We start from the raw sequence: 9588 nt of genomic DNA, 5'->3' as shown, positions 1-9588 counted from the left end.
GGGGGTGGGGGCTGGGCTGTCTGAGGTAGGTGTGGGAGGGGCTGGCTTGGGTGGGTGCAGGGGGGCAGGGATGGCAGGCCCACCTTCACACCCCTCTCCTTCCGCAGCGGTGTCCTTGATGGCGGAATGGGGGTCCGGTTTCCAGCTGGGCTGAAGACACTGGGGGTCGTGGGGCTGTGGAACGGCGCCTGCTTCGGGATGCCTTTGAGTGGGGCTGTGGACGGGGGAGTGGCACAGACCTGTCAGTGGTCTGAGGGGTTCAGGTGCAGCCTCGCAGGGGTGCACTCTCCCCCTCCCTCCATAATGGGCAAAGCAGGCTGCTCCTCCCGGCAGACCCCAAGATGCAGCCCCTCAGACTCATGCCTGTGGCTCAGGAGATGAAGTCCCTATCCCCACATTCACTACTGGGTTCGAAGCAGGGGCTGCCTGCCCACGACACTGCTGACGAAAATACTGAACAGAACAAAGACTGAATATATCCTACAACAACATAACACAGGCCACTCCGGGGTAATCTAGTCCTGACCTGGTGGGATAGACATTAAAGTCGGTCATGGACGCCCAACATTCCCCGTGAGGAGACCCCTCCCTCCCTTCTTCCCTCCCTCCCACAGCATCGGTCACAGGAAGTTGCCTGGGCACCACACGTGTCCTGTTTCCGCTGTGGCCATCGTCCCCAGGAGAGCCACCCATGCAGCTCCCAAGGGACAAGAGAGGAGCTGGCTCAGACCACCACTGAGGACCAACTGGGCTGAGCTCCACACCCAACCAACAGTCCAGAGGCACCAGGGGTGGCCGCTGTGTAAGGACAGGGACCCTCTGCTTTCCCACAGAAGCACAGCGTGGTCAGGGGACCAGCTCGAGCCAGTTGTGAGGAAGACCAGAAGGGACCCTCACAGCCTGGTCTTCCTCATGGACTGTGCTAGAAGAGAAGAGCTTAGGAAATTGGCCCCAAGGGTCTTTTCGGCACCACCAGATGCTCCCACAGCAAGTGTGACAAGACGCAGGCAGGCCCCACACCCAGCGCCCGGAGGCCACCCAGCCTACTTGTGGTGTCCATCTTGCGGAGCAGCCCGCGGCCCTTGGCATGGAAGGGCACTCCTGCACTCCTCTTCAGCTGCTGGGCGGTCTCGGTGGCTACAAGGTCAAAGGTCACAGTGTCAGCACCTGCTGGTTCCACAGAGGCCTCTGCCATCTGTGAAGGTCAAGTCTGAGACCACACCTGATCAGTGCTGTCTAGTGATCCTCGAGGGCAGAGTCAAACTGCCCCAGTGGGTTTCCAAAGCCAGAGCAGACCTCATCTTTCTCCTGCAAAGCAGCTGGTGGGTTTGAACCACTGACCTTTCATGTAACCACTGTGTCACCAGCCCACTTCTGAGTGTGAGACTCACACACACACACACACACACACACACACCCAGAGATCCAGTTTCCACAAACACTGAGAGCCAGACAGGAAGCTCCAAGAGCACAGCTGGCTTTTCTGTGGAGAAAGCGCCTTGCGTCCACACAGTGAGCTCCCCGAATGCCATGTGGACAGACGTAGGACCACCGCAAACATCACCCATCTGTCCCAGGCAGGGGCAATATGAGAAGGAAGCCACGCCCCCGAACGACTTATGACCCCTGCAGGCACCCCCACACACCATGCAGCCGCAGTCACCTGTCGACACACTGGACACAGGGCGGAATGAGGGAGCGTCCTGACCCAGCTCAGGAACAGTTAAAGGCCGCAGCAGCTGCTGCGGGTGACAATGGGGACAGACCCCAGTAAATGCCAGCTGCTGGTAGGCCGAGCTCCTGGTGACGGTGTCTGAGGAGGAGCTGGCATAGAGGTTGCTGGGGGCCTGGGCCTGGGGTTCCGAGCCACACTGAGCCTGGAGGCCCTTCTGACCCTGTCAACAGGACAGGCAGCCAGCAGCTGTGCTCTTTCTTCAAAATCTGCTCTATGCCCTGTCTACTATTCATTCCATCACCACTCACAACAAAACCACGGGGAGCTCAGGGTGTGACACGGGTTCAAAGGGTCAATTTCCTTGGTCTCTTCCCCACACACTGGACAAGCTGCCATCTGGGAAAACATTAAACCGAAGGACCAAACATCCTGCCGGTCAGAGGAGTGGGGAGCTGCCAGGCCAGGCCCTCCTGCTGCTGGCTGGGAGGGGGCAGGACAGGACTACTCAGCCGGCATAGGCCTGAGGACCCCTTAACTGGAACACTCAGAAGTTCCGGAAGCAGATTTCCACAGAAACCCTATTTCACAGAACAGTCAATTTCTAAAAAAAAGTTGGGTCAATCTCTGATTGAAAAGACAACCTAGGTGCCTTCAAATGTGAAAAAGAGTTTTGTAAAACTAAAGCTTTAAGAAACTGGGATTTAAATGGCTGTGGGTTTCCTCAGACCCCCTGCCTTGGGCATGTATGGAAAGGTGGGTGTGTGAGGTGGACACAGGAAACAAGTTCATGAGATGGGTGTTGTGAATCGAGGCAGGCATGTGAGGTGGGCACACGAGGCCAGCCTGTGACCGGGCATGTGCAGCGAGGTGGACGCGGGCACTTACATTTCTGTAGGAGCTCTGCTCGCAGCGTGGCGCTCTTGGGCTTCCTTTTCAGCTGGAAGTGCTTCACAGGGGGCGTGAGGGGTCCAGCCAGGGTGGTCAGGGCATTTTTGTTCAGGTACTGGCACTCCAGGGGCAGCATGGCCGATGCCTCACACTCGCCCACTGTGCGTTAAGAACCAACACAGCCGTTAAGAGCCCATCACAGGAGGGATGGTAGCTTGCATGAGCCCGGCCCTTCCTTGCTGTGGTCAGTGTCCTCACTGGTTCACATGACAGACTTCCCCACTACTTCATCTTCCCCATCAGCCAGGAATCAAGGCCCTAAAAGTGGGCCTGCTTGTCAAGAGCAGCTGCCCGATGTGGGGTCAGCAGAGTCCTTGGAGGCCGCCAGCGCTACTGGGTGGGGGGTCTGTGAGGCCTATGATGGGGAACACCGTGGGTGTGAAGAGCCAGTGCTCACGAAAAGAGCAGCATGCTCAGTGCTCCCCAGAGGCCAGGAACACCTCCGGGTGATGGGAAGAATCTTCCAAGGGCTCTCCCCTGGGGTCTCCAGACCCACAACAGGTACCTCCCACATGGAGCAAGAGCTCAGGACCAACCCTGGGAGACCCAGTTACAGAAACCCACCCCAAGAAAAACCCGCACGCTCTGCCGACAGCGAGTCCCTGGTTCTCTGGGAGTGCTGCAGACATGGGGTCTGCACCGGGTGCCCCATAAGGTGGGTGGGTCTCGTTGGGGTCCTGAGTCAAACAAGCTGGCACAAGGCTCCAGAAGCGTCTGTGCACTTTGGGGCACCCGAGGGTGCTGTTAGTCCCAACACACCCAATAAAAGAGAGGAACTCGGGGTTCTCCCAGCACATGGCCTTTAAACCCATCTGCAAACAGATTCTAAGGGGGTTCAACTGGGGATTTCCACACTCATCTCCAAGCACCTCACTGCAGGCCCCGGTGATTCCGCACCCCCCGGTGAACAGAGTCCCTGCCCAGCTAGAGCCCAGGAAACCAGAAAGGGCAGGGCAGACACTGACACCAAGTACGCAAGCAGGCTGGAGATGGGAGCGGAGCACAGGGCGGAGGGGAGTGCCTCAGACCACACCATGCTTTACAGGATTGTGTGACTCCTACAGGTCCACCACATTATAGTATAAACAAGGACACACCTCCCTCCTTCTGACAGACATTAAATGAAAGGTGCGTAACGTACCCTTTTCTCTGAGTTCTCCCAAAATATCCTGAACGTTGGGGTTCTGTTCCTCAAGATCGAGGTTAAGCGAGCCTGTGTCAGGAAAGGACTTTAAAATGTCAGCCACCATGAGGACCCAGGGGTCCGAATCCAGGGTAGCGAGCTGGATGATCTCCGTCAGGGCAGCCTTCATCTGTGGAGAGAGGAAACGGAGCCTTCAGCAGGGTGGGCTTTACTCTGGGGGTGGGGGTCCTCAGCAGGGGTGGGGTTCCACTCTGGGAGGCATAGGCGAGGTTCCGTTATGGGGGTGTGATTCTCAGAGGGGGTGATGGTTCACTCGAGGTCAGTTCTCGGGGGGCGGGCAGGGTTCTACTCTAGGGGCAATTCTAACTGAGGGGGCTGGGATAATTTTCAGTAGGAGGCAGACAACCCCTCCTTGGAGCCCAACCCCCTCCCAAAGGAACATTCTACGTGTGGCTGGCCTGCAGACCTGGGCGCCCACGGAGGGGAGCCCCTGCATACTTGCTGTGGTGTCTAGGTGGTCCTCGACAGCACCAAGCTTCACCCTCACAGGGGCCCTCTCTCTGTCCACTTGTCCCAGTATGTGTCAGACAGCAGTGCCCGTACCCTGACTACTACACCCCTCGGGGGCTCCCACCATCACCCCCGGCCAGCCCTCCCTGGGTGCTGCTACCCGTCTGTGTAGTGGTCAGGAGCACGAGGCCCTGAGCATCCCGGATAGGCTGTGTAGTGTTTGTTCAGGAGTAGAGGGTGGGCCTGGAGAAGGCATCTGAATATCACCAAGAAGAGACGAGTGTTCCCAGGTTCACTGTGCTGGGAACCTCCTGGACCCAAGAGACAGAGAAATATGGCGCAAGTTGTAAGACTGGAGATGGGGGGAGGTGGGGAGAAGAGCAGCAGCCAACAGAATGAGCAGGAGACAGGAGACAGTGATGGGCCCCCGGCCACGGTGTGACAAAGCTGAGCACCTGGGCCAGGAGCTTGCTGGCAGAGGAAGTGTCTTTCAAGCATTTGACGGAGTTAGGCTCAACAACCCACAGAAGACAGAGATGAGCACCTTCGTGCCAAGGTTTAGAGTGGGGTAGGGTGCCTCTCGGTACTTACTGGTAGAGCTAAAGATCTTCATAACACTTACTCAAGCAAGGCAGAGCCTGGGCAAAGGGGCCAAGTGCCAGGGCAAAGTGCCAGGGCTGTTGAGTGTTGTCAGTAAGTTCTGTGCACTCACAGTAATGATTGTCAAAGCCACAGAGAACTAGAGTGCCACAGAAGGGAGGCTGGTATCAGAACCGGGGAAAAGGCTGCAGGGCAGAGGCACGTCTGACCCGCACCTCACAGGAACCAGCCTTGGACTGATGCTCATGGTGATTCTTTCTCCCCCACTAGAAAAATTAGAAGAGGGCAGATGCTTCCACCACGCCATTTTTACATTTCACTCCTCTGAGCAATAGTGGGATGTTTCATTCTTACTGATAAACTTTCAAACGTCGACGTTTCTGAGAGTCTATGATTTCACAGAACAAAGTTTCTCAGTGAGTAAATAAGTCAGCCACAGTGCCCAGAGAGGAGGAGGGTCACAGCACTTCCCAGCTACAGCGTGGCCTTGGGAGCAACACTGCTCCCTCCCAGCTGGCTTCCCCATCTGCTCTCCACCCCAGGGCTGACAAGGCAGGTGCCAACCTACGCTCAAGATGGAAAGTGCTAAGAGGGCAAAGGCAAAGGACCCTGCTGCAATTCTGACAGCTAATTTACATACGTCACCAATGGAAGCCAGAAGACAGTGGGATAGGACCTTCAATAGCTGGAGAAAAGAATTCCCATCCTAAAAGTTCTACAATTAGCAAAAATATCTTTAAAGAATGAGGGTAAAAAGCAGGCATTTTCATATAACAAGCCTTGGTAAGAGCTTATCAGTAGACAACATTACCATCCATTAAAGGAAGGCCTAGAAGCTAGAGGATAAAAGTGCAAAACTGGGGAAATCTACCCAAAGGAGCAGAGTATAGCGATGGGGGCTGGAAACCACAGGCAGACCTTGGAGATCTTTCAGAGTCAGTTCCAGACCACAGCAGTAAAGCTAATATCACAATACCGTAAATTACGAACCAGAATGTTGAATACTGAAGCATTATAAATATTACCAGAAAACTGTTAGAGAAACTACCAGAAAATAAGCCTCTCAGGTTGGAAGGCACTCTAAATGCAACTGTGGAAGAAGAGCTGCCACCTCAAAGTAGAGTTGACCCATGAGGCGAATGGAGTAAAGCTTTCGGGACCTTCATTTGCTGATGGGGCACAACATAAACTGAGGAGACACAGCTGCAAGCATCCATTAATAACTGGAACACGGAATGTACAAAGTATGAAGCTAGGAAAATTGGAAGCTGTCACAAATGAAATGGAACGCATAAACGCAGAAATGGACTGGTATTGGCCATTCTGAATCTGACCATCACATGGTTCACTGTACTGGGAATGACAAATTCAAGAGGGATAACATTACAATCATCATCAAAAAGAACATTTCAAGACCAAACATGCCGATGATAGTCTTGTTTGCTGAAAAGTGAAGAGGACTTAAATACTTACTAATGAAGAGCAAAGACCACAGCCTTCAGTATGGATTGCTCCTCAGTGTAAAGAAAAAAAAAAATCCTCACCACTGGACTGATAAATAACATCATGATAAGACTGAGGCTATCAAAGTCTTCAGTTAGCTTGAATCCACCATCAACACAAATGGAAGCAGCAGTCAAGAAATCAAACAACATACTACATGAGGCAAATCTGTTATACAAGACCTCTTTAACGTGTTCAAGAGCAAAGATGTCAGTTTGAGGACTAAGGTGTGCCTGATCCAAGCATGGCACTTTGAATCACCTCATATGCATATAAAAGTTGGACAATGAATAAGACCATAGAAGAATTGATGCATTTGAGTTATGGTGTTGGAGAAGAATATTAAAAGTACCATGGACTGCCACAAGAACCAATCAATCTGTATTGGAACAGTACAGCCAGAATACTCCTTAGAAGCCAGGATGAAGAGATAATCATGTTTCATGCTTTGGTCATATTACCAAGGGAGACCAGTCCCTGGAGAAGTCCATCATACTTGGTAAAGTGGAGGTCAGTGAAAGAGAGAAAAGCCCCCCAGTAAGATGGCTTGGTAGTGACAGCAATGGACTCAAATGTCACAATGATTGTGAGGATGGCCAGGGTTGGGCAGTGTTTTGTTCTGCTGTGTACATGGTCACTATGAGCTGGAGCTGATTCGACAACAAATAACGACAAGAACATTATAATGAAATGAGCAAAGATCTGGAGTCAAACACCCAAAGGGAAGAATATGCTCCGATTTCTCAAGCTGACGGAACTACAGAAAAAAGAGCCAAGTCTCTGGTTACAAGATTGCAGGATTGTATGGGCAAAATAGAAGTGTGCTGGTTCTATAGGATAAGCACTGGACTGACAACCACAAGGTTGGCAGTTTGAGCCCACCAAGCACACCGCAGGAGAAAGATGAGATTTTTGTTCCCACCAAGTGCCACTGAGTCAGAGCGACACTGTATAGGGTTTGTGAGGAGCATCTGGTGAGTTTGACCAGCTGTCCTTGCAGTTCAAACCACCTTGAGGTCCAGTGCTTATCTTACTGAGTTGCAACTACAAAGATTCCCCACAAAGATAGACAGCCTCAGAAACTCTATACAGAGCTGACATGAATTAGAACCGACTGGACAGTGCTTAACAAAAACAGTAACATGGGCAACTATTGAGTGACGCAGGAAGTATCAAAAAAAAAATGGAAAGAATACACAGAGCTGCTGTACCAAAAAGAGCAGGTCTATGTTCAACCATTTCAAGAGGCAGCATATGATCAAGGCTCCAGGACACAGAAGGAACACGTCCAAGCTGCATTGAAGACATTGGCAAAAAACAAGGCTCTCCAGGAATTGATGGAATACAAATTGAAATCTTTCAACAAACTGATGCAGCACTGGAGGCACTCACTCATCTCTGCCAAGAACTTTGGAAGACCGCTACCTGGCCAACTGACTGGAAGAGATCCATATTTGTGCCCATTCCAAAGAGAGATGACCCAACGGAATGCAGGAATTATCAAACAATATTACATCACATGCAAGTAAAATTTTATTCAACATAATTTAAAAATGGTTTTAGATGTGTCTCAACAGGGAACTTCCAGAAGAGGATGTGAAACTAGGGTGGATATCATTACTGATGTCATATGTATTCTGGCTGCAAGCAGAGAATACCAGGAAGGGTTTTCTTGTGGTTTATTGACTATGCAAAGGCACTGAACTGTGTGGATCACAACAAACTATGGATAACACTGGGAAGAATGGGTATTCCAGAACACTTAACTGTGCTTGTGAGGGCCCAAGAAGCAGCTGTTACAACAGAACAAGGGGATATTGAATGATTTTAAATCAGGAAAGATGCCAGGGTTGTATCTTTTCACCCTATTTACTCAATCTGTGTGCTGAGAAATTAGTCAAGCTGGATTTGATGAAGAAGATTGTACCATCAGTATTGAAGGACCTAACAACAACATTAAAAACCTTTGATATGCAGATGACATAACCATGCTTGCTGGAAGCAAAAAGTACTTACAATACTTAGGATACTTACTGATGAAGATCAAAGACCACAGTCTTCAGTATGGATTGCAGATCAATGTAAATAAAACAAAAATCTTCACCACTGGACCAATAAACAACATCATGATAAATGGAGATAAGACTGACATTGTCAAAGACTTCATCTTGTTTGGATCCATAATCAACACTCTGGAAGCAGCAGTCAAGAAGTCAAATGAGGTGTCACATACACTAGGCAGATGTGCTGCACAAGAGCAAAGATCTCACTTTGAGAACTAAGGGGCACCTGACCCAAGACATGGTATTTTCAGTCACCTCATATGTCTGTGGAAGTTAAGACAATGAATACGGAAGTTAGACAATATATACAAATTATGGTGTCAGCAAAGAATACTCAGAAGTGTCACAGACTGCCAAAAGAAAACATTTCTTTGTTGGAAGAAATATAGCTAGAATGCTCCTTAAAAACAACTATGGCGAGACTTCGTCTCTCATCCTTTGGACATGTTGTCAAAAGGGACCAGTCCTTGGAAAAGAACATCATGCTTGAGGAAGACCCCCAACAAGATGGACGGGCACAGCTGGAGCAACAATGGGTTCTAACAACAACTGTGAAGACAGCACAGGACCCGGCAAGATTTCAGTTTGCTGTTTACAGGGTCTCTGTGAGTGGGACCCGACTCAACATCACCTAACAACAAGTAGTTAGGAGTTAGGGTTAAGACTATACTAAATCTAGGACAGACTTAGCAGGACATGGCTCAATGTTAGGGTTATGTTAGCAACAGGGTTAATGGTAGGGGTAAGGGCCTGGGCCTAGGGCTGCGAGTAAGGCTTGGTCTAGTCGTTGGGTTACAGTTAGGTGCAATTTTGTTTATTTATTTGACTTTATTGAGATTTACTTGATTTCCTCTTCATCTGGAACTTCTTTAACTACATTATTCCCACTTTTCATTTTATGGGGTTTTTAAACTGCAAACTGGTATCTCTGATTCCCCATTTTCAATCTTGTAGGTTTGTTTACATTGAAGACTTCTGTATTTGGGTTGAATTCTGGGTGAGTCCTGGTGTGACGCTGTAGGATACAGACTAGACCGCTAACTGAGAGGTTGCAGTTCAAACCCACCAAATGATCCTCGGAAACCCTATAGAGGGTCACTATGAGTAAAGATTAACTCAACAGCACTTAAGAACCACAGTTTTGT

General features: G+C 50.3%; 1 protein-coding gene across 1 annotated transcript in view; it reads right to left on the bottom strand.

Annotated features, from left to right (window-relative positions):
• The window catches only part of NELFA (negative elongation factor complex member A), a 31731-nt gene that overhangs the window by 3571 nt on the left and 18572 nt on the right, over positions 1–9588 (bottom strand). Inside the window, exons 2-5 of the mRNA XM_006874101.1 lie at positions 3765–3936; positions 2561–2722; positions 1048–1137; positions 84–214 (exon numbers count right to left, since the gene is read on the bottom strand). Coding sequence (XP_006874163.1) covers positions 84–214; positions 1048–1137; positions 2561–2722; positions 3765–3936 — 555 coding nt within the window. The remainder of the gene's footprint in view (positions 1–83; positions 215–1047; positions 1138–2560; positions 2723–3764; positions 3937–9588) is intronic.

Source organism: Chrysochloris asiatica, unplaced genomic scaffold (assembly GCF_000296735.1).
Source record: "Chrysochloris asiatica unplaced genomic scaffold, ChrAsi1.0 scaffold00262, whole genome shotgun sequence".
NCBI classification, from domain to species: domain Eukaryota; kingdom Metazoa; phylum Chordata; class Mammalia; order Afrosoricida; family Chrysochloridae; genus Chrysochloris; species Chrysochloris asiatica.
Note: the sequence above shows the minus strand (reverse complement) of the source record. Positions and strands in the feature narration are given on the sequence as shown.